Source organism: Microtus oregoni, unplaced genomic scaffold (assembly GCF_018167655.1).
Source record: "Microtus oregoni isolate MIOR12 unplaced genomic scaffold, Mior012 000022F_ref0000154, whole genome shotgun sequence".
Classification (NCBI taxonomy): Eukaryota; Metazoa; Chordata; class Mammalia; order Rodentia; family Cricetidae; genus Microtus; species Microtus oregoni.
In genome coordinates, this window is record NW_024543081.1 from 17,513,859 (window position 1) to 17,539,079 (window position 25,221).

General features: G+C 49.5%; 1 protein-coding gene across 1 annotated transcript in view; it reads left to right on the forward strand.

Annotated features, from left to right (window-relative positions):
- The window catches only part of Zc3h3 (zinc finger CCCH-type containing 3), an 82,839-nt gene that overhangs the window by 37,924 nt on the left and 19,694 nt on the right, over window positions 1-25,221 (forward strand). The window contains exons 5-8 of the mRNA XM_041672649.1: window positions 17,182-17,366; window positions 22,888-22,930; window positions 23,005-23,163; window positions 23,253-23,322. Coding sequence (XP_041528583.1) covers window positions 17,182-17,366; window positions 22,888-22,930; window positions 23,005-23,163; window positions 23,253-23,322 — 457 coding nt within the window. The remainder of the gene's footprint in view (window positions 1-17,181; window positions 17,367-22,887; window positions 22,931-23,004; window positions 23,164-23,252; window positions 23,323-25,221) is intronic.

Below are 25,221 nucleotides of genomic sequence, written 5' to 3' on the forward strand. Positions count from 1 at the left end.
AACTTGATCTCTTTGGTTATTTATTTGGTGGTAAAGGCTGCAGGTGTTGTGGAATGTCTCTTTACTGGACTTTTTCCATGTCTTTTTGGAATTAGGTGTAGATTTGCTGTTGAACTGGAATGCTGTAGAGGTTCTGATGTATTCTTGGCTTGCTCAGTGGAACCATGTGATCCAGGAACTTTTGGCCAGACTGGGTTTTACAGGTTACTCTGATCCATTGCTAGGAGATTGTGAGAACTTGATGGACTCGTGTTCCCTGCTGAGTTGTTACCCAGTCATTTAGACCTGTTAGTGACTTTCCAATCCCCTTTTCCTTCTGGTGGATGATGGAACTCTGTCTGTAAGTAGTGACCCCTTGATGGTGTATAATGGTGTGGTCCTGAACTCACACTGTTAAGTAGGCTGTGATCTGTTTTTATCATTATTTGTTTTGGTCTTCAGTCAGTCCTGTCCTTCAGACTGGGTTTGGTTCTTTCAGCAAGGCCTCATCATTCCCTGGACACACACTTTCTGTGGGACAAGGTGCCCCAGGTTCACCCTGGACTTTCCTTTCCATGGTCCCAAAATCAATCACTTCTTTATAAAAGCCCTGCTCCTTATGGTGTGTCAAGACTTAGTCAGTCTTTGCAGCATGTAGACTATTAATAGTCTGTGGTCAAGTATTAGTAGTGCTGAAATTTAGTCTTGGGTGAACACAGCCTGCCATGTTGCTCTTGAATTTCCTCTGTATCTGCTTATGCTTGGATGTGTGTTCATGCACACACTGCCACTGCCACCACCAGTCTGTGGCTCTTCTCCAACCCAGAGAATCCTCATTCTATCAGCATCAGTCTGTGTGTTCATTTGTTCAGGCCTGGCATGCAAGTTTCCTTATTTCCAACTAAGCACAGAAAACAGTGAGCTTACTAAGTAGAGTAACACATTGTTCTTGGCACGTTGTGAAATGTAGAGATCTAAGTGTGGGAGTCTCTGAGTCTTAGTGAATGCTTACATGTGCAGCATTGCCTATACACAGTCACAGTTCCCTGCCCTGCCCTGCCCGGCTTGACTAATGCTTCTTCCAGTGCCTCCAGCCCCAGTGTAGCTCCTGTCCAACTTTCCTCCCTTAGGTTCATTTGTTTGACGCATATGTACTGTCCCTCACTTTGTTTGCACAGTACAATGGTTCTGTTTTACTCTCTTTCTTTTCTTTTTTCTTTTTTGTTTTGTTTTTATTTATTTATTTTTCTCTGTGTAGCCTTGGCTGTCCTAGAACTTGCTCTGTAGACTAGATTGCCGTCAATCTCACAGAGATCTATTGCCCTGCCCAGGCCCTGTTTTACACTTATCCTTGTGGCTTCTTTTACTTATTCCATATTAATGCAAATTCTCCTTGGGTAAACATTTGAGCTGATTCTTATTTGAGAGGTGAGAGTAAAGGCTGCCAAGCACCTGTGCACATTTGAGCTTCCCTTTTTCTCTAGTGGAGGTTGCTGGAATGTGGAGAAGACAAATATTCAGGTTGTATGAAGTTTCCTAGTCTTCCTTGCCAAGGGTAGGATTCTTTCTGTTCCCCTTTTACCTGATGTTATTGAGGTTTTTTTTTTTTTTAATTTCTGCTCTCAGTGTGTGGCAGAGCCTCACTGCTCTCCTGGTGACCATGACACTGAGCACTTACTCACTTCTTGGTCAAGGCCCTTTGTTTTCTCTTCCTTCGTGAAAGATACAGTCAAGTATTTTATTTAACATGGTGGTTTGTCCTTTCATTCTCGAACTGTCGGATATGTTGGGTTTTTGTTTTTGTGTGTGTGTGTGTGTGTGTGTTTTTCTTTTTCTTTTTTTCTTTTTACAGTACCATGTTTCCCCTTTCCTCTGCCCTTTTCTTCATGATCAGCCTCATGGATTGGCTGGGTCTCAGGAAACAAGAAGGTTGTGACCTCTGTGGGTCTCACCTGCCCCCCTCTGTCTCCTGTCCCATGCCCACATACATACTGTATACCTGCACACACTTCACTCTCAGGCAGTCTATCTGCTAACACCATTGTGCTTCAAGACCTGATCCCCTGATTTTATCTCAGGGAGCATCCCCTGGGTCCCATCCTTGCCAGCTCACTCCTGTCCTTCCCTAGCCTGTCTGTTTAGGCCCTGTCTGTATCCACTGTCAGGCTGATCACTCATATTCCATCTGATATTCTAAAATTTGAGGAGTAGGTAAAGAAAACCAAAGTAGAGTATTGCCTGTGGGGAACAGTTGCATTCAAGGTAGCTCTGTCCTCTGTGCAGAAGGAGCTAAGCAAGCAGCAGGTGTCGTCAGCCTGTCGCAGGAGATCTCGGGGTCTCTCTGGTCCAGGGGAGGGCTCTTGAGGATGAGTTCTGGAGCCTTCATCTCCTCCTGCTTTGCCCCCCCCCCCCAAGCTTACCCACTTGGTGTTGAAGGAGGCCTCTTCCGGCAGGTTTTTTAGAATTTTATTTTATGAGAACAGGCGGTTACAGCTCCCCAAGTGCTGTAAAAGTTAATGTGATGGCCTCCCTGCGCCTGTGCTCATTTTTATAATTTTTTATTTTATGAAACAGGACAGGGAGCTTAGTGACTTATTACTATTCATTTCGTTTCAATGCAGTAAATATTGATTCAGTTGGGGGTTTTCAATTTAAACCACTCGGCGATTATATAAAATATTACTGGCTTCTGAAATTATGCTTACCGATCCCTTCGGCTGCTCATTAAGGAAGGAGTGCAATTTTTAGATCCCTTTGCCTTCATCATTCTAATAAATGGGCTGAGATACGTTTTTGCATGGAAGGTGCCACAGAAGTTGCTAGCAGGGGCTTGACAGCACGGATGCAGCTCTTAATTTGGAAGTCATTTCAAAGCATGCCTTGGTTATTTATTTCTGTTTGAGGCAGTCAGGCCTTTGAGCTTGGGTCCTCTGTGGTGCTGGGCTGCAAGGCTGAGTGGCATCCTCCTGAGCTGGACACCTGCTGCTTCCACTAAAGCGGAGGACCATGCTCTTTCAAAGCCTTAGGGAGGGATGGGCAGGGGAGCCATCTTGTAAGGGCAGCAGCTAGCCCCTGACCAAAACTGAGGATGGGATATACCCTAAGGGATGCAGGAGTCTCAGGAAGGGAGGGTACTTTCTCAGAGATCTTTTTTATTTATTGTTACTTTCTTTAATTTAAGTATAAGGTGCTTTGCTGTGTGTATATCTGTGTATCAGTTGCATGTTTGGTGCCTGCAGAGACCAGAAGAGGGCATCAGATCCCCTGGAACTGGAGTTATAGACTATTGTGAACTACTTTGTCGGTGCTAGAAATTGAACTCCAGTCTTCTACTAGAGCAATAAGGTCTCTTAACTTCTGAGTCATCTCTCCAACCCCTTTCTTAGGGATCTTTAAACCCAGTCCTTGCTAACTGATGGGACAGAGCCAAGACTGAGACTTGAGCCCCCAGGAGGAAACTCCTGGGTGCCTGGGCCGAGACAGTGTTGCTGGCTGAGTTGTTGCTGCTGTTCGGACAGGCAGCGCATGAACATCGTGCTTTGCCCCAGTTGCCCTTCTTAGACTCTGGCCTCAGAGCAGGAAGCCAGCTGGAGTTTCTGCACCCAAGTCACCCCACATCTAAGTTGATGGCTTCAGAACAAGCTTCAGAATGGCCCTGTGACCAGGCCATGTATGGTCTGGACTAAGAGTTCCTTCAGAGACTTCAGTGTCCCTGTGCTTTCAGCAGAGCCTGAGTTGTCCCTCAACGGCGTCTCAGATTCTGGAAGAGTAGGACAGGGCTGTAGTCGACAGGAGCGTCTTCCCACAGGGTCCCACACCCTCTGACAGCCTCTTCCAACAGCTGTTTTTACCAGGTTTTCAGGGCTGTGGGCACGAAGCTAAGAAGAGACGTCTAGAGTATCTGTGAAGAGACTGTCTGAGGGGAGATAGGGAAGAGTACAGGCTAAGACCAAGAGGTTTCTGGACATAGAGGCCTCAAGTTTTGGACTTGGAATAGCCCTGTGTTGAGCCCTTATGTGGCCGAAGGAAGGCAAGGCAGGCAGCAGTGATCTGTTCCCCTGCCTCACTGGATTATCTGTGGTCTCTTTGTCCCTCTACTGCAGCACTAAAGGTGGACAGACCAGCTTGAGGGCATCAGGAGGTGGTAGGACAATGAGCCATCCAAAAGCAGTACCTGCACGTCCTCTCTGCCCAGGGCTCTGCCCTGATGCCACTCATGGGTTCTGGTTCCTGTTGGTCCTTGTGATATCTGTGTCTCTTGAAGCTGTCTCAGTCTGGTATGCTCTGTGCCTGCAAATTCCATGTGTTGTCTTTTCTTCCTTCTTTCTCTTTTCTCTTGTCCCTCTGTGACATGCTGTCTCTGCTTTCACTCTTGGCTCTGTGTTTGTGTGAAACTGTGCTTGACCCTAAGGCTCCCTGCATAAGTAGAGGATGCTCTCTAGAATATGCTGCCCAGCACAAGGAAGCTGAGGCCTTCCCAGTGGAGGAGTAATTCCGTACATGAATTCTGTAGTCCCCATGCTGCTGCCTCGAGTGCAAGCCTGAGGGTAGCTCAAGTGGGCACACCCCATCCTCCTCCAGCCCACCTGGATTCAGCCCTTCTGGGGAAATGTTGCTCTTTCCCCCAGTGAACTCGTCTACCACAGCTCTGTTGCACATGGGCAGTCTTCTTGGGTTAGGATGGTGACAGAAGGCTAAGGCTTGAGGGTAACAGGATCTTCTTTGTACCCACTGAGAAATTGTGGACTCTAGATCAAGGCTTCCAAGGCACTGGGCGTTCTCCTGCTTCTGAACCCCATGTGGCAGAATCTGATTCAGAGGGTATAAAAGTGATTGGTCTCTTTACCCTTCTTGTTGACTTCTGTGGCTGAAGTTCTGTCTAGGGTAATAGGCCTATAGCATAAAACATCACAATCAGACAGGTATGACCTTACCCCATAATAGTTTGTGGGTGGTTGTCCCTCTTCCTATTAGGGGTGAATCCCGAGGGGCAGGACCCAGGAGAGCCTCAGTGAGACTCGGCCACAACATAACTCCAGACCACACCCTGAAGTGTTTAATGATAGAACTGGAAGGCACATTCTTTCTGTGTGTCTGAGGATGGTTGGTAAGAAGGAACATTCAGAAAATCTGTAGGCTTTTCCTTCAGCTTAGGGAGCACTTGCGCTGACCCATATGCAACTGCAGTTGGTGCCTGAGCCCCATGGGTGAAGGCCAGGCATGGGTAGTCCTGGACATACACAACAGAAGAAAGTGGAGATGCTACTCTGACAGGGAGAAACTAAGTATCTTTGTCACTCAGTGCTACCTGGGTGCCTTACATCATTAAATGCTGTTTTAAATACTTCTTTTAGCCTGGTTTTAGAGGTGGTAGTAAAGTGTCATTCAACTAATCAATACCATATCTGACTTCCTCTATACCAGTCCTCTAGCTGGTCTAACCTCAAAACATGCTTCACCTCCCAGGTTGGTGTTGTGATGGTGTGTAGTGATGGCCTCGCCTTAGAACTTGAGAAACTTGGCCTTTTTAGCAATAAGTTCTCTCCCATGAGAGCTGCTATCTGAAGGGATCATGTTATCTCCTGGACTCCCTGCCAGGTGCTCACTTAGGATCTAGGAGGGCTCACCCCAGAACCCCACTGTGTCATGTTGGGGAAGAGGGTGAGCAGGACTGGCATCTCTGCCATTACAGTACTTTCAGAAAAAAATGATGCTTCCGTAGGGTGTAAGAGTGCCACCAGGGGGCATGGTCTCTTAGGTCAGGGTGAGGCCCTTCCTATGTCCTCTTTCACCTGCCTCATGGCCTCTCATCTACAGAATGTTCTGTTCTCAGGCATAGGAGTGGATGACACCCTACCCTGAGCCTAGGGAACAGGCCCCCTGTGGGAGCTGCCTCCTCCTAGGTATTTGGTTTCTGTCCTCCACCCCACCCTTTTCTGCCTGGCATTTGCTATGGCTGTTGGAAGTCTCACGCTTCACATGCTGCCTGGGCAGCTGAGGCTCATGGAGGCCAGAGGTGTGTTTTGCTGGTGACAGTTGACCTGGTGTATAGATTGGAGTTGAAGTTTGAGAGACTTCTTGTTTTAGGAGCAGGCCCAGGTACCCTGGTCAATCTGCAGGTGTGTGGGCTGGTTGGGACCCCAGCTAGGCTCTTGAGGGCTTTCCCCAAGTCAGCAGGGTGCCTGTGGCTTCTTGCCCCTCCCCAGAGCTGCAGTCCCTTGTGTAATTTGCAGTGGGATGTCTGTTAAGATTGCGTCCACTTCCCAAGTCAGCACTTAATTGGCAAGGCGCTTGATTTAACAGCGTGGGAGCCTCCACCGGAAAAATGGCTTGAATAAATCTCTGCCTGACGCCAGAAAATAGATATAATCTCAGCATTAACTACATTAATAGTAGCAGGAGCTGAATTAAGAAAGCCATAAAGCATAGGTGGGGAGCATAAATTATGGTCCCTCCTCCCCTTCATGTTTGGGTCAGGGAGGTCGGGCCTGGGCGGGGCAAGGACTTATCCACAGAGCCTGAACAGGAGCCTGAGCAGAAGCTGGAGGGACAGCCCTGACATGGCCTGACCTATGGGTGTCAAGGGTCTCACCTGTAGGGAGAGTGTCTTAGCCCTTCCCTCCTGGCTCTTGTTTGTCCCAGGTCTGGGTAATCTTGGCAGAGTGGTCCAGCAGTGCCATGAGGTGCTAAAATAATCCCTGTATTCATCATTAGGAGTGACAGAGCAGCTCTGAGCTGTGGTGATATTTAAGATATTCATCAATCTGACTATAGGACAGGCCAGTTCGGGCCCCCTCTCTATTCTTAGGGTCTTAACTGGGGTCATCCCTGTGGGTTCCTGGGAATTTCTCTAGTGCTAGACTTCTTGCTAGGCCCTTAATGGCTCCCTCAATCAAAATATCTCTTTCCTTGCTCTCGTTTCTGTCCTTCCTCCATCTCGGCTATCCCAGTCTTTCAAGTTCTCCTCCCCCCTTCTCTTCTCCCCTCATCTTTCCTTTACACCCTCCCTACTCTCCCACCCCCATGCTTCCAATTTTGTCAGGTGATCTAGTCTATTTCTCCTTTCCAGGTGGATTTATGTTTTTCTTAGGGTTCACTTTGTTACTTAGCTTCTCTAGGATCATGAACTATAGCTCAATATCCTTTGCTTTACAGCTAGTATCCACTTATGAGTGAGTATATACCATGTTCATCTTTCTGGGTCTGGGTTACTTCACTCAGGATGGCTTTTTTTGGAACCTATTCTCTTTGAATGGATACTTTACTCAGCCTAGATATATAGTAGGGAGGGCCTTGGACCTTCCCCAAAGCAATGTGCCTTACCCTCCTTGAGGAGTGGATGGGGGGTGGGATGGGGGAGGAGGTAGAGGATATGGGAGGAGGGGAGGGAGTGGGAACTGTATGTATTGGTATGTAAAATGAAAAAAAATAGTTTGTTTTCTTTAAAAAAAATAAAAGAAAGAGACATGGGTGCACACCTGGAGAAAAGCTAGGTGAGAACAGCAGGAAGGCACCGTCTGGAGCCAAGAAGGGAAGCCTCCCCTGAGACCAACCAGTCAGTGGCAGCTGGGTCTGGAACTTTCAGCCTCATGAGGAAGCATGTTGTGTTGTTGAAGCACCCCTGCTTTCTGTGGGGCAGCCTGAGTGGGGCACCTTACCACAGGTCCTCAGACTGTACAGGGTGCTGTGTGTGGCAGTAGCTTTGTCTCATGACTTGTCCATTTTGCTATTGACAAGTGTCTCGGTTGCTTTTTGTCTCAACATCTGCTCACAAAGCTGCTCTCAGTCTTGCTGGACATGTCTTGAGGTGACAGAGAACTTTGATGTTCATGGAGTTTGGCCTTGGGATGGATGAAAGGACAAGTAGGTTCCCGTGCTCTTGCCCCACACTGCAGTCAGTTACAGCGTCAATGTTGCAGTCCCTGTGTTCTCTTATTGTAAAGTTAACAGGGCTCATATATGTTCAGCTTTAATCCAGTCTGACTGGTGCCACATAAGAAAAGGAAGAGACAAGGAGCCATGATGCCGGTGTGGGGTGTGTGTGTGTGTGTGTGTGTGTGTGTGTGTATACACACAAATGGAGGTCAGATGACAATTTGTGGTGTTCTCTTTTCTCCTTCTATTGTGTGGTTTCCAGGGACTGAACCCGGGTTGTTAGGCTTGGCAGCAAGAGCCTTAATTTGCTAAGCCAACTTGTAAGCCCTTTCACTTTTTCTTTACAAGTAAATAATGTTGAGTGTCTTCCACACTTAGCATTCTGGGCTGTACTTTTTCATGGAGTTCTTCATGTCTTTTGCCTGTGTTTGCCTTTTTATTGTTTGCTGAAGTACTGTATGTATTACGGATATGTCCTTCTCCTAGATGTCTTATTGCATTATAGGCTTGCTTTATATTGCTGCTGCTGAAGCCAGCTGGGGTCTTGTACATGCTAAACAAGGTCTTTACTACTGAGCAACACCAGTAATCTGAGGACATGCTTTTTAATGCTCTGATTTATCATTTTTTTTATTTTTTTATTTTTCTTTTCTTTTTTTCCTTTTTTTTTTTTGTTTTTGTTTTTTGTTTTTTGAGACAGGGTTTCCCTGTGTAACAGTCCTAGCTGTCCTGGAACTAACTCTTGTAGTCCAGGTTGGCCTCCAACTCTCAGGGATTTACCTGCCTCTGCCTCCTGAGTACTGGGATTAAAGGTGTGCGCCACCACTGCCCAGCCTCTTTCATTCTTTTCTTTTCTTTTTCTTTTTTCTTTTTAGTTTTTCAAGGCAGGGTTTCTCTTTGGAGCCCTGACTGTCCCAGAACTCACGCTGCAGAACAGGCTGGCCTTGAACTCAGAGATTTGCTTGCCTCTTGAGTGCCAGCACCACTGCCCAGCTAGCATTCTTTTCTTTTATATAGATTCTTTGTTTAAGAAATATTTGCCTGCCCAAGATCATATTTTCTTCCAGTAACTTAGAAATCACCTCTGAGTCTATGATCCTTCTTCTGCTGAGTTTTATTTTATAGGGTGTTTCAACACTCTTTTGTCCCTCAAAGGAGATAAGAAAGGATCTCCCTTAACTTGCCCAAGTACATGGTATCAAGCCTCACTCAGACTCTTTAACACTAGAACTGTTTCTGACCCCTCTGTTTTTACCAATGGACAGGCTGTTTGTTGGGATTGTTCCTTAAGACTTGTTCTTTCAGGAGAACTTTAGGTGTACTTTTGTAGCCTCCCCCAACAACCATCCTCCAAGCAACAAGAGTGCACTTTATTCTTACTACCTTGTTTCTTGCACAGTCGGGACGGCCCTGCCTTGCTGTGTGTGTATCCTGTTCTCAGTGTTAGGTGAGTTCCACTGCCTCCACATATGGGCAGATATACCTGCTGTGAAGTTCTTGCTACTTTTTCTTCCATACGTATTATTCCACCTGGTTTTTTGCTCGCATCTTGGAAGGATATTGGTTCTCATATACCAATATCATTTATCTGTTCATCCCTCTAACTCTAATGAGTTTTTATTGTTGAGCTTTATGGTCTTTCCCTGGTGTTGGTATAGAGGTCACTTCTTAGCGAGGCTCCCCTCATACAGGCAGCTAACTGAATTCCCTATACAGTCTTGGAGAGGTTTTTCCCCATGCCTCTGTGGAAGAGCGTTGCTCTGCTTAAATAGTATGACCCTTGGATACCTGAGGGCCTACCCATGCCTCTCAGCAGCTGATGCTTTGGTATTAAGTGGGTCCTGGGCTGACAATGTGGGAAAACGTGCCCAGCTGCAGAGGACTGAGGATGCTGCCTGTAGTATATACCAGCCATTACCACCACGGATAATTGTGTTGGCCACTGAGCCCCAGCCTCTTTACCCATGTTGCTGAACTCTGCACTCTGAGTAGGGCCATTAAGGCCTAGCAATACCTGTTTTTTTGCAGCTAACATACAAAACACCAATAGCTTCAGCTGAAATGGATTTTTAAAAGTGTCATTTTATGGAGAATTTTACTTTCCATCTTGTTGTTTATTAGGCTCTTAAAGGGAAAGCTTGTAATGTATCCATTGATCGAAATACCAATTGAATAGACGTGAGCACATAAAGTACATAAAATCGCCCAGCCCCTCGTAATAGGGCAGAGTCATTTGTAATGGAGGCAGTGCAATTAGCTTTACCCACCACCGCTGGGCTAGGCTGGCAAGGTGTGGCCCTGAATCACTGTTGCTCATTAATGTGAGAGAGAGAGGGTGGAGCAGGATCCCTCAAGGAGTGATACCCTGAAGAGTCCTTGGGTAACATAGCAGAGCTCTTCCTTGGAGCCCTGTTCATGGGTCAGCCTTGGGCCCTAATTAGCCAACTTTGTCCCACCTCCTTCACCAATAGCCACTCACTTGCGTCCCCTGCCTGCCAATGGCCTTACCTGCCCCAGGCTGACCTTTTTTCTTCCATACAGTTTACACAGTCAGCCTTCTCCATGGATATCCTATCCTCACTGTGGCCCTCCAGGGCAAGACTGCCCTTTTCCTTCATACATGGTGCCTGTATCCCAGGGATAATGAGTCTTCTTAGTTACCTCCAACTTCATGCCTGTGTTCTGCTTGTCCCTTGGCCCTGGTAGTCTTCTCCCCAGGACTGTCTCCATCTCGGGAACCTGAGATGCTGGGTTGTCCAGGTCGTTGAGATAAAGCCTGTTGAGGCTTCTCTCTTCCAGAGCATTTCATGGGCTGCACTGCCCTGCCCTGCCCTGCCTAAGATACGCAGGTACTGAAACCATTTGGTAGGACTAGCACTGGGGGAAAGGAGTGTTTGTACTGCTTGGTACCAACACACATGCTCGTGTACTCGCACACACACAGGCACACATACTAGCTCACTCTCCTGAGCTGAATGGCTGGCGTGGGGTGGCCGGTTTCTGGTGGAAAGCCCTGCTAAGCAGTTTAGTGCCTGTCACGGCGGCTCCGCCTGACCTACTTGGGGATTCGCCGTGCAAGCTGCCTCTTCTGCTGACTGCGCACTCTTGATCGCTCAGCTCCAAGCTTCAAAAACCGTGCTCCATTTCCTGAAAAATGCTTCCCTGGTTGTTTTCTCTGCTCCCCAGCCAGCCTGCCCAACCCCTGTTCCAACACCACCAGTTTGGGCACCCTGGCCCCACATGCTAACATTCTCTGGGTAGCAGTTGTTGGGGTCACTACTCTGTCCTCAAGTGTCCTCTGACCCACCTCTTCTTTCTAGCCCATTGCTTTCTTGTGCTCAGCCTTGATTTGCAGATGGGTACCTTGTTTGCGAGATCTCCTTGTTCTGTTTCCCACTCTCCCTGCCTGTAACTGACCAGAGCTTCCTGAGAGGTCCTGGGAACCCACACCTCTGCTCCATATCTGGCACTTGCCCATTAGTACAGATTTCCAGAGCTGCCCACATTCCACACAGCATGGGCCTTATCCTCTGTGAGTCCCGGATGACAGTCAATGGCTAGGGCTTCCTTAAGGACATAATGCCTGAGCTTGGACCCAGATGCAGTCATGTCTTCAGACAGAGGGACAACATGTGTAAAGGCCCAGTACCAGGAGCACAATACTTTGGAGGCTCTGCAGCTTCCTAGAGTAACTGGAATTCTAGACTAGAGAGAGGGAGGGTTTCAACATGGGAGCAGTACCAGCAAGGACTCGAGCTCAGCCCTATGGACCTCTAGTGAAATAGACAGAAAGAGGAAATTGGGGAAACTTTATCAGTTGACTAGTTTCAAACAAATGGACAGAAAAGAGTAGGTGAAGGAATCCTTAACCTGAACCAGTAGAAGCAAGGCTGGGCTCTAGGTATTAGCAGAGGACAAGTGGCTGAGACCTGAGGTTGGAAGGCAGGTAACAAGGCCTTGGTTTCTGTGAAGTCTGGGAGGCAGAAGGTTCTGGGAATGGAGGTGGACGGATTAGAGGAAAAGGGTGGGAGGTCAATGTAGAAAGTAAATAGAAGCAAGTGGACTTTGGCAGTGAGGGGAGGGGGCACACATGGGCTTTTGTTTGTTTCTTGTTGGAGAGAGGTATGTTCATGTGAATGTGTGTGTACACATATGCACATCTACATGGAAACCAGAGATCAACCTTAGGTGTCATTCCTCAGGATCCATCCACATTGCTCTTTTTTTTTCTAGACAGGGTTTTTCTGTGTAGCCCCTGCTGTCCTGGAACTCACTCTGTAGACCAGGCTGGCCTCAAACTCAGTCACAGAGATCCTCCTGCCTGTGTCTTCCAAGTGCTGAGATTAAAGGCATGTGCTACCACCACCTGGCCCACCTTGTTTTTGAGACAAGGTCTCTCATTGGTCTGGAGCTCAACAAGTCAGCTAAGCTGGCTTGCCAGTGAGCCCCTGGAATCTCTTCTCTCTGCCTCCCTATTGTAAGTATACACCTCTGCACTTGGCTTTTTACACGTGTGATGGAGATTAAACCCTGGTCTTCTATTTGCATGTCAAGTGCTTTGCAGATAGAGGCATCTCCCCAGCCACCTGTTTCTTTCTCACAGGCAAGGTTGTAGTGTGATGGATAGCAGCAAGAGCCAGAGCTGAGCTGGAAGGCACAGGAGGGTTCTGGGTGGGACTCTTCCTATCTTCACTTAAGTTTACCTGTAAACTATCTGTGCTGTCTGGTATACTGAAAGGAAATGAACTCCGGTCCCAGCTCCTTGCCCCAGCTGCCCAGGGAACTCTCTTCCCTCATCAGCAGTGTTTGTAGAGACCCAGCTCTGATCTCAGTCTCTGTGATTCAAAGATGCTAACGGACCTGGTATATGTGGGCTTCCAAGTTTAGAATTCACTGTCTGTGACCTGGGCCCCTGCATGCTCCCTGACTGTGCCCTGGCCAGAGTCTCTTCCAGGGTCCCTGCTCCCTTACCGTCTATACTGGGTCTGTACTGATCACACTGGTTTCTAAGAGAAGGGTGTGTTGCCTGTCAGGGTCTCATGCATGAGGACATTACAGAGCCAAGAGAATGGGTTGCAAAGGCCAGGCTGCCTGGAGGACTATGCCCACAGAGGGGCAGGTAGGCAATTGTTAGGAAGAGCTGTCTACCAGATACTTGTCCACTGAGCTACAGTCTGCTGCTGGTGATGTAAGTGTTGGAACATTCTGTTGTGTCTGAACCCTGTAAAGCTAGGGGAGGACAGGCTTAGCTATCCAAGTACCTTCAACCCCATCACTGGCTCTCTGCCATCCCAGACAGCTTCTGACTTGAAAGTTTCCAGTGCTCATAAGGAAGTGGTCACACAGCACCTCTTTTTTTTTTCTTTCTTAAAAAAAAAATTAAAAAAAACTACTTTTGAGGTGTGTGTCTTTCTCCCCATTATCACTGCTTTTCATTTAAAATGTTATCTCCCCTTGCCCCATCCTTTGTGCCCCACCCCCAAGGGGAAGAGGGGAGGCCTAGCCTCACCCTGGTGTAGTCAAGGTTATGGTGATAAATCCTGGGGCATTGTCACTTCTATTCGGAGTAAATTGGCTGGCCGCTTTCGGGCTGAAGGAAAGATAATTTGCTGTAGTATTTCAAATGGATTAGAAATGGATTTGAAGGGAAAGTTCATGCCTCCCATTACAAAGGCGAGAAAGAAGACTATCTTAAGGCACTGTTCCCTCCCTGGCCTTCATTATCCACGCTTAATACCTTTCCTATTTTCCAGCGTTAATGAAATTTCCTGGCGGCATGGGCCTGCCGGACGGATGGGAGAAGCCTTTAGATCTGCGGCTCCCGTTGCAGAAAAGGAATTACAGAGCCATGCCGTGAGGGCAGGCGCTTGCAGGGTCCTTGGCCCTGCTATTATCTCATTAATTTTATCCCCTCTTCTCTGTACAGTTCGTTTCCAAAGGCTGTCCTCTCCATTAGGGTAACAATTTACTGGAGTGCTGTGACACCCATGGCAGTAAAAAGCTACAAGGCCCCACCTGGCGCCCTCTGCTGCGGCTTCCAAAGCCAGTGAATTGGCAAGGGTGGGTGTGGGTGGATGGGTGAGGGAAAGGCCTTTGCTTTGACCTGGTTAAGCTACAGGGTCCAACCAGATCTCCTTGAGTTCTCATCCATAGCAACACCCAAGTGTAGCCCCATGCAAGGCTCAGGCTCTTGGTTGAGCAAAGCAGCAGGTAGCACCTGTGCCTATTCCCTGCAGGCCCTGGATCTACAGGCCTTTGCACACATCTAGGATAAGAACACAGGGGCTGCTATCCTGCATCTTGCCCAAGTAGATCCACAGATGGCCCACAATTGTTCTCACCATCTAATGAGCAGTTTTTGAAGGAAGAAAGAGAAAGGGACAAATGGGTATTTCCTGATCATCCCTAAGAATTTAAACATGTCAAGCCAGGTTGGTGTAATCCCAGCACTCAAGAGGTTGAGGCAGGAATGTCTCTTGTTTGAAGTTATCTCATAGTAAGACCTTGTCTCAAAAAAAAAAAAAAGCAAAACAAAACAAAATAAACATGTGGAATAACTAAGGCTGTCTTGGGAAGAATTGTAACCACAGATGAGCCTTTCAACTCTGAAGACCAGTCATGAAAAACCGGCTTGTTCATCTGAGGGTCAAGGGCTGAGAACCAAGTCTGGTCTGAGTCATCCTAGCCCAGCCTGAGCCCCATGCTTTCTCCTGATTCTTGGTTTCTTGAGGCAGGCCGTTGACATCCCCAACTTGAGACTTCCTCATGTGTAAGGGAGGGGCTGCAGTCCTCCTGCTTGGACAAGTGCTTGAAGAAATAAAGGAACTCTACAGTTCTGGTTGGGCCTGAGGTCTCTGGCTGCCTCACACTGTTTTAGTCTGTGGTTCCTTTTCTGTGGTTAAATCTAGGGAGGAGTAGAAAGGAATCACATTCAGAGCTCCCTGTGCCTTTCTCAGCTCCCTAAAATGCCTCTGCATCGGGTGTGTTCCTGCAGGGCTGGGCCCCAGATTGTAGTTGAGCATGTGTGTGCTTGTCTTCTGATTAACATATTTCTGGTGGCTGTGTATTTGCTCACATTGTAGAGATGGAGTGTGGAGTGCTTGGGAGAAATATTATGGAAAGAGAGTCTGCATGGACCCCATCAGGTCTTCTGGTAAGGACCAGAGCTGGCTTCTAGCTTCAGTTATAGGGTGGCTAGCTAAGAGATCACTGCTGCAGAATTGTACTCTTCAGTCCCCTCTTCCTCAGAATTGCTACTCTAGCCCCAGGCTGGTGGATGCAGGGATCTTTTCAAGTCTCACATTGAAGAAACTCTCGTAGCTACTGCTCTAGTACCAGTTTATTTTAACTAAGGATTTGGAATTAAGTTGAACATCCTTTGTGAAGTGACATAGCTCTGATTAAAGATCAGGACATACCACTGAGCCTCTAGGACTGGCAGGATTGACAGTAGATCTCTCTTGGTTGGTACCCAGTGAAAGCCAAGGGTACATAGTCTGATATACTAGATCTTGGGTCACAGTCTCATAGGACTCCTCTCTCTAACCCAGATGGTACCCAGTAGAGGGCTGATGAATGTGTGATGGGTAGGGCAGTGAGTGGCCAGGCAGACCAATCACTGCAGCCTGGCTTCTTGGCAGGACTCTTTCCCTCCAAGATTGGTGTTTGTGAGCTTGAATTTTAATTAAGAGAAACTGGGTTAAGTGCCTTCTGTGGCCTCCCCACTACTGTTTGTACTTACACCGCAGCTCTGGTCCCCTGACGGCTGGCTCGCTTTGCTCACATTATCTCACTAATGAGCCCTCTGAGGCCACTGGCTGGCAAGAGTTAGCCCAGCTTGCAAGTGGAGAGACCAAGGCTCAAAGGGGCTGTGGTACTGAATGTTAGAATGGTAGCTGAGCCCAAGTGCATGGCTGCCCTTCCCCTGGTGCTTTTCTTTCTGGGTGGCTTCCCTTGGGTGACAGGGCAAGCTATGGTGGGCAGTGCTGCAGGTGTCTTGGTAGAGGCAAACAAGCAAACCCCCTCTGGCTGTTTACTCTATAGTTCAGTTCTGGGGATTCCTTCTTGGCCCCTAGTTGGCTGGAGAAGGGTCTGTTATAGCTGTGGAATCCTGAGAAACTTCAGACCATACTTTCACCAGGAGCTAGTTCTAGATAGGCCACAGGGCCATGGGAGCCACTGGGAGTACCCTGTGGGGTCTGGAAGAGAAGGGTCACAGCCCTGTACCAGTCTGGATATGTTGCCCTCACCTTCCATCTTAGCTGTCTCCTGGATAGTGGGGACTGCTGTTATGAAGGCCTCTGTGTACTTTGCTGGTACATAGCTGGTGCCCATTGCTCACATTTGCCACTAGAGGGCAGTGCACACAGGCTGTGATCATGTGATAAGTAGCATCTGATTTACATAAACATTACACACCACCAGAATGTATCTTGAAGATTGGCTGCAAGCTGAGCCCCCTGTGCTCACCTGGCTGCCTGGGGCACCAGGTTCCCTCCTTGAAGGCAGTCTACTCAAATCACAGCTAGGCAAGGGCTGTCACATCAAGGCCCTTCTTCAGCTTGTTTAGTGCTTGAGCCTCCAGGGGTCCTGGGGTGTCTGGTAGACCTGAAAGCTTGAAAGGGTGGGGAGCAGTAGGATGGTCTGTGAGGTCTGTTCTCCAAGCCACCAATCCTACAGCTTCCCCTTTCCTCTTGAACAGTAATTTCTATCCCACACTGTGGACCTGATGAGGTTGTGAGAATGCCCTTATACCTTCTCAGTGCAGGGCTCTCTGAGCAGTGGATAAGGAGAGAGCTACAATGAGCAGTAGTTCCCCTTGATCCCATGACTCTCTTGTCCTGGGGCAAAGCCTGTACCAACCTTGGCAGAAACCCAAGTGGTTGTCATATACTGGAGCCAAGGGGCCAGGGCCTGCACTGCTTTTCAAAATACAGGTGCCAGACGGCTGCCTTCTTGTGTGCTCAGGGAACATACCCAGCATGGAGATACTCACCAGTGGCCAGACTAGGAGACAGCAAGGACAGGTGTGTTTTGGAGGAGGCCAGTCCTCTCTGTGACCCTTTGGGGGCTCATGAATTTCTAACCAGTTTGTGTAATACTGTGCCTTGGGTCTCCTTGTCAGAAGTCCATGGCACTACTGCTACAGAAACGTCTCTATGAGACGTAAGGGGACAGAGTTCTCCTGGCAGCTGGGCCAGAGATACCCAGAAACCCCAACTATAATGTACCCTATACAGCAAGTGCTTCAGGCTGGATGTAGCACAGGCCACCAAATCTATAGCTTGTTCTGGGCCATGTCTAATAGACAGTTTGTTGTCTCTGTAGGTCCCTGGTGCTGAACCGTCTGCGTCCAACCATCACTGGGAGTGGGAAAGCCCCACCTAGTTCCCCTCGGTGGCGCAACAAAGGCTATCGCTGCATAGGAGGGGTTCTCTACAAAGTGTCTGCCAACAAACTCTCCAAGACCTCCAGTAGGCCCAGTGATGGCAGCAGGGCCCTCCTCCGCACAGGTGAGATGGGATACTGCAGAGTATGTGGATGAGCACTGAATGTCAGTGTGTCTCACTGTCTCTGGGCTCTCCGCTGTGGGCATAGCCATGTAAGGGAGCAAGGCCAGGGTCCTGGAACTTAGAGAGCTGAGAGAGTGGATGCACCCAGAGAGAACTGGATGGGCACAGGGCGTTAGTTTCCCTTGTGAAACTGAAAGGGTAGCTAGAATGGGGGCAGTGTTGGGAGGCCCTGCAACCCTAGTGTCCCCTGGGAGTCTGAGTGGCGTTTGCCTCTTGCTTGGCTGAGCAGCCCAGATTTTCTGTGGGAGACCATCAGGAGCACCTGTGTTTTGCTCTTGGACAAAGGATGAGCCAGGTATGGTAAACATGCCTGGGTGAGCAAACACCTGGGGCCATGGCACCCCTAATCACATTGGTGATGCCTCACCAAGTATATCTGGAGGCAGGCACCATCACTGCTGCAAGCCCCTGCAGCCTGGGGACAGGCTGAGGAGAAAGGAAATGCTCTGGATGTGCTTATTGTACAAATTAACTAGAAAAGTATTTTGGTTTCAGTCCAATTTTACCCTCTTTTGTGCCCATCAAAAAGTACAGCAAGATTATGGATTGCTGTGGAATTGCAGAGGCCCAGCTGTGCCCAGCAGCCCTGTTCACTCACCAGAGGGGTTTAAAGGAGAAGAAATCAAGCAGGGAGAAGGCACTGTCAAGGGCACTCCTGGGATCATGAAGATACAGGGAATATCCCATTTGGGACAGCCAGCTCCTCTGTGTCCCTGCTAGGTTGTGCTTGAGAGCTGTTCTTCAGGTCCAGAGCTTCCAGGTGCTGTTCTCTGGGCAAGATGCTCAGGGAATATAGCTCCTGGCATTTCTCCCTTTCGGGTAGAAGAACCTGGTGAACTCATTTGAGAACTGTGGGAGTAGCCTGGGCTCCTACTCTGTTATATGCCCTTGGGTCTCCGCTTCCCCATCAGTAGTTTCCCTCTTCCTGTGGCTTTGATCTGTCTCACACTCCAGGCTTTCTAAGCATCAAGGCTTGGGATTAAGATGAACCTTGGGCTGGGAAATAGGCCCTCTCATCTCCCTGTAGTGACCATCACCTGGTGACTACCACATGGTCCTGTCCTCAGATACTAGGACTAGCCATCTTGTGCTGTGTCCTGATTTGCATTGTTTCTGGCTGGATGGGCTTAGGGCATGGGGCTGCACCAGCCATCTGAGCTTCTTGCATTGCTCCTATCTGGGGGAGGTAGAGATGAGAGGTGTAAATAACCTCTGTTTCAGGGGTCTCTGTAACTTTAATTTGTTTTTTGAGACAGGGTCCTTCTATGATGTAGAATGTAAATTCTGTCAGGGCAGCAGTATTGGACTTGGCCTCTCCTAGTCAAGTGTCCTTCACTGGGAGAGGATGGACTCTAAGCTACACAGAGGGCTGACTGCTTCCCTGTCCCTTCTCACTGGGAAGCTGTGTCTGTTCCTCTGATCCCAGGACCGAGTACCGAGTTCTATAGACTCTGCCTTCCTGTCTTCCACACACAGAGCTTCCACATCACCATGCTGTGAACAGTCTATCCCCGTTACTCTGAGCCTGACCTTTTGCCCCCTTTCTTTGCCGTAGACCCAACTAAGAAGGAATTTCTGCTCCCATAAGCCCTTGCAGCCTTGTTTCCCAGTGCTCTAGCAGCCACCTAGAGCCTCTCCCCATCCAGCCAGCTCTGTGTAAGGGAACATGTGATGAGAGCAGGGTGGGAGTCCCGGGGCATCTCTTCCTCTATCTCTACCTCTACTCCTGTCCTTGCTTTTGCCAAGGCTTCAATCTGCTGCCAGTCAGAGCATCATTGTCCCTGACCTACCTTACCTAAGCCTTGGCAGCCATTCTGGGGCTTGCCTTTTCTGTCCCTGGGACAAGACACAGGCTGGCAAGACCACAAGGGAAATGACCAGTGAGCTGGGGAGCACCTGCTGCCTGGACAGCCCCCCCACATGACCCCCACTCCACAGTGAGGAAGGTAGATTGCTCCCAACAGTGCACTACAGCTGACTGGCCCACTTACACTAGTCATAATTAAAGAAATAAATTTCCTTCTCTAGTGTCAGCAAACCTTTGACTTTAACAAGAAAGTACAACCCTTCACAGAGGGATGGGGCACCAACTCCTCTCCTGGCCACTACTCCAGGCCCTCAAGGATAGAGTCAGCATTAGCCATGACTTTCTTGATTTTGAAGTTCAGCCTACCCTCCCAAGTCTACCTGCTATTCAAATGGCCCCGTTCCTGACCCTTGCCCTGATTTTGCCTGGGAACTGTATCCTTGGTTGGCTGGACTTGCTGAGAACACAAAGAGCCTGACAAGTCCCTTCAGTAAGGGACAGAAGTCGCAGACTACAGAGCTAGCCCTGGCTTCTTGAGGGCCTCCAGGCCAAAGTGAAGCAGGTATGCTCTGTAGTGTTCTGCTGCTGACTAGCCACCTGTATGCTCCTGGGCAAGGAAGGTTTCTATAGCTTTCTTTTGTTTGTTTTTGAGACAAAGTCCTTCTATTATGTAGCTCTGGCTGTCCTGGAACGCACTCTGTAGACCATGCTGTCCTCAAACTCACAGAGATCCACCTGCCTTTGCCTCCCGAGTGCTGGGATTAAAGGTGTGCACTACCACACCTGGCCCTCTGTAACTAATTATTTGTGCCCTGCCTTCCCCTCCTTGGGTACCAGGAGGTCACATTAGAGGGGCATGCAGGGAAGCTTTGTTAGCTGCACTCAAAGGGCACAGAGCTACCAGGTTATAGAGACCCTTCTCGTTGCTGTTCCTCACTGTGACTTTTCTACCATTTTGTTTTTCTTTCCAAGATTGCAGTTCTAGGTGCCTTTGTAGAATGTGTCCTACCTGGACCTGGCAGACTCTCAGCTGAATAGACTTGGTCTTAGCACTTGCTCCAACCTCTTGGGAGCAACTAGACAACTAAGCAGTAAAACTGAGGACAGATCACTGAGCTTGGCCCCTTATTTGCCTGGTGGGCTCTGCCAGAGTGATAGCCTGAGTGCTGAAGAGGCTTTGACATCTCCGAAAGATGAGCTCCCTTTGAGGACCAGCGAACAGACAGGGCACAAAGCAAGGGTGGGGCTGGAGGGAGCCAGTATTTATTTTGGGAAACTCCAGGAAGTGGATGTGCTCTAGAGTGCACAGCAGAAGCAGCACCTTATGCTCCCAGGTCAGGGCTGTGCCGATGAGCTTTTTGCACCTCTGGTTGCTTCTTTTCAAGCCAGCTACTTTATGTGCATTTTTAACACTGCAAAGCATTTGGAAAGGTGCCTCCCATCCTTGTCAAAACTCCCACCGTGAGCCCCACGCTGATGTGTTTTTAAAAGCAGAAAGTGGAAAAATGAGAAAGCTGCTCCCTACCAGGACCTGACAGGTGGCACGTGATGCCCACGTGTTCCTGCCTGGGAGCAGATGGTGCCAGTGTCACCAGCAGGCTGGGTGACAGCCCAGGAACCAGTGCTCATTGACAGACTATCACATTGCACGTCACTAGTTACGAAGACTGGCAGGTGTGAGTATGTGTCTGTGCCACCTGAACATTACTCCACTGCCACCCTAAGGGCGGGTGTCCTCAGCTAGAAATAGAGACCACCCTAAATTCTTCCTTGCTTCTCCACACCCTGACACCCTTGCCACCCTTCCTTTCCCCTTACTGCTTCCTCCTCAGACCCTGCAGTCCTTCCTGTGCCTTCCTTGAGGTCCTTGTTCATGCCCCAACTGCCTGAGCCTGCATAGTTATGCAACAGAGCCCCTGCTCCCCACTGGGGCCCCATGGATATCCTTTTTAAACTCAAGGGCACTGAAGTTAAGTGTGGGGCAGCCTCTGACCAGAGAGTCCCACAGAACTCTGGGAGAGTAACATCCAGCTTCACAGCTCATACCTCAGATACCTCAGGTACTTCCTAGCCACAGACAGGATTTCCCTAGCAGGCCTGGTCTTGTCTTGGGCCCAAAGTCCCTAAGATACCAAGGTTCAGCATATCATTTCACCCCTGTCTAGGGAAGACTAAAAGGGTGTGGGGAGCTCTAAGGGCCAAGTAGCTCGCAGGGTGCCCAGGGACAATGGTATGAGTTCCCAACCAGTGGGGACTGAGGGGTGCTGCTCTGGAGCAGGTCCCGGGTGTTCTGATTGTGTGCATTCAGGCACTTTAGAACATCCCCTTTTAAAACCTAGATGGCTTTGTCATCACCTCAGGTCCTCAGAATTTCTGAGTGATGTCACTTGTGCCTCTTAATGCAGTATTCATTTCAGCAGCTGCTCTGTAGGAAATCGGATCTGGTCTGGGAAGGGTCATGTGTGTATTTGAGGAACCAGGGAAAGCCACCCTGAGCAATCCCTGCCCTGCCTGCCCTGTGATCCTGGAGTTGGCCTGTGTCTTTAAAAGGCCGGCAAAGCTGTGTGGTGAGCCTGGGCATCTCCTCACACAGATGCCTTGAGGTTTTCAGAGAGCCCCTTTCCTATTCCGTTGTCTTCGTGTCACATTGGTCACCTCAGAAAGGCTAATTGGATTTTGGTGTTTGGGAGTTTGAGGAGTATGAGAGGGAGCCTTCCAACTTGTAAGTAACAAGATCCAGATGGACCCAAACACCCTTGTCTGCAGCCACTTTGCAGAGCTGCAGGTCGCATTTTCAGCTGTGCCAACACATTCTTCTTTCTCCTCCTCTTCCCTTCCTCCCCTTCTCCCTCTTCCTCCTCTCCCCATCCCCTCTTCTTCCCCTTCTCCCTCTTTTTTCTCCCCCTTCCTACCCTCCCCCTCTTCCTTCCCCTCTTTTCACTGTCCTTCCCTCACACTCCCCCCTTTTCTCTTCTCTCCTCCCCTTCTCACTCTCGTCCCCCCCTCCTCTCCTTCACTTTCCTTCCTCCATTCCTCCCCCCCATCTTTTTTTAACAATCCTTTAAGTCTAAAAAACCAATTTCTCTCCTATACAGCCAGGCCCATATTTTCCACCTTGGTATAAATAAGTAGCCTCCTCTGTTACCTTCTCAGGCTCTACAAAATAGGTGCCATCACCCTTTGCCATTTGTATGATGGCCCTCCTGGTAGCCAGGCCAAGGACAGAGTCTAGAGACATGTCCATGAGCTAATCACTGCCTGAGTGCAAGGACCTGCCCCTTGAGCCTCCTGGGCACTGAGCGGGAGCAGGAAACTGGGAAGCCAGCAGGGAACCAGCAAATACCAAGTTAATCTTAGGTCACCTAGCTGGTTGGAGACATCAGGGACTGGCAGTCTGTTCCAGTCTTTGACCCTGGCATGCTGGATCCAAGGCTGCCCACCCTCAAGATAAGCCAGGCTCAGGGCCTAGCATTGCCCCGCTCTTGATGCTGTGTCCCCAGAGGGAAGAAGGGCTATGCCTGAGCTAAGTGCTAGGGGGCTCCAGGGTACTTTGCTGAGATGATTTGGCAGGAAGAAGGTGTGAGTCAGCCAGGGAAGGTTAGGTAAAGGCTATAGCTGGGATGGGCCTGATGTGACCTGTTTCTTCCCCTGTAGGACGACTGGACCCTGCCACCAGCTGCAGTCGTTCCTTGGCCAGGTGTGTCCCTTGAGGCTGGGAAGGTAGGGGCTCCCTGCTCACTCTTGGGCTCACAAACCTCTCCCTGTATACAGCCGGGCCGTCCAGAGAAGCCTGGCTATCATCCGGCAGGCGAAGCAAAAGAAAGAGAAGAAGAGAGAGTACTGCATGTATTACAACCGCTTTGGCAGGTGTAACCGTGGCGAGCGCTGCCCCTATATCCATGACCCTGAGAAGGTGGCCGTGTGCACCAGGTGCCCTGCCCGTCCTTACTGACTACTTGGGGGGTTAGTGGCAAAACCTGGCACCAGCCCTCCCCAAACCTTCCTGTCCCATGCTGCAGATTTGTCCGAGGCACATGCAAGAAGACAGATGGGTCCTGCCCTTTCTCTCACCATGTGTCCAAGGAGAAGGTGAGTGCTGTATGGTCAGCAGGTCTGCTCTTCCAGATGTTCCTGGGTGCCATCCAGCCTTCAGACATATTGGACTGCATAGTTTTCCTTGGTCTTAAGTTAACAGCTCCCACCTCCAGTATCCACACGCTCATATATTCCTCCTCCAGCTCACCCCTTCACTCCCATGGCCCGCTGTGTTGTGCTGCCTCTTCCTCCTGCTGGAAGCAGCACCAAACCTGGGGTCCCAGCATATCACAGACAAGAGTCTCCTCCTGTCTCCATCGCCCCAGGTCCTATAATGATGCCAGGCTACTTGCCACCTCCTCTACGGAACAGGGGAGGGAAGCCTCATAGATGCTCCTTTAGTAGGAGGCCAAGGTCTTTTCTGTCTTCTGTCCCAAGGCTGTCATAGGTGGAGTAGTGATCTGAAGAGCCGTGGAAGTAAGGCCAAGAGTACAATGCCTAGGTGTGCCCCAGCCTGGAAGGACTGAGAGCACTGCAGTCAGGGCCACAGACCTCTTGGCGTTAGCTGTACCCTCTGTCCTCTGAGAAGATGGCCATGAGTGTGAGGAAGGGCCTGGGGCCAAGGCCGCAGTGCAGAGGAGGCGGGTGGGTGAGGCCCGCTGCTGCTCCGACAGCTTTTCCCCTTGAGAAGCTTGGAGAGAATCAGCATTTTTCTCCCTAATCGAGCTTCGAAACTCTGTCGTGAGCAATTTGGAAATTCACGTCGAGTTTCAGGTTCATTAAGCGCCAGCTCCAGAGCCTGTGCGCACTCCGAGCTGTCTAATGTGTGGGCCGCACCAGCGCCCTGAATTAATGTTATTGTTATTTGTGTGGACGTGGCGGGGTGCAAACAAGGTTAATTGAAATGAGAACGCAGTTTCCTCTTGGTAACGGCCCCGCTCTGACAGCCAGGAGGAGCTCTGTTTGGTGCAAGAGTTGGCTTTATTATCCCTTTTTATTAGAGCTAATTTGGGCTCTATATCAAAAACCACATTAAGGGAATTGTCTACAGCTTCACCACCGCCAGCCCAAACGGGGCCCCCAGCCCCTCTCCCCTCTGTGGCTGCAGTTAAAAGACAATTAAAAATAAACTCTTGCTCAGTAAATCACCCTTTGTTTCTTTGATTTCCCCCCTCTCTACTCCAGGGCTGCTGCCCAGCCTCTTCCTCTTTGGCCTCCCTCAGACAGGTTCCTGCCTTCCCCTTTCCCACATTGCCCAGAAAAGTGACTTTTTAAAGCCCGTGCATGGGTCAGGGAAGTATTCCTCAAACCACTGCTGGTCCAAGTGTGAACATCTCTCATCAGGCTGAGATGTGCATTGTCACTTCCTGGGGCCTAGGAGGGTGTGCTGGGCAAGGACAGTGACAATGTCCACTCTCCAAACAGTCCAGGAAGGGCTGGTGCTGGGCCCCTGGAAGGGGAAGGAGCCTGGAAAATTCAGAGACCACCTCTTCCCTGGGTAGTCTCAACCCAGGTCCTGTGCTGTAGGTTTTGTTCATCTTGGGCTTGGGTTGCCCATCTTCCCCTCCAGGCCCACATGGTGCCAGCAGTCATCAGGGCTGATTTGCGGCTCTCTGTTGAGAAAGGAGCAGGATATATATCCGGCTCCTGGGCTGAATCACTTGCCCAGGCCTGTCTACCCACAGCTGCCAGGGTGGGTCCAGACTTCCTGCTCCAGGACCCAACATACTGATAGGCTAGGCCTTAGTGCTTCCATGTGACCAGTGTCTGACCTGGTATATGGATGCCCATCTCCAAGTCTGCCCCACCTAGATTAATAGAACTATATCCCAGGACTCCCAAGATACACCAGGCCATGGGTTGGTGGTTAGGAGCCCTGTTTACTGTGTTCACGTGTAGGGAATAGTACACCTAGGAAAAGCCACTGCTGCCGTGGCTTAGCTCCATATCTTC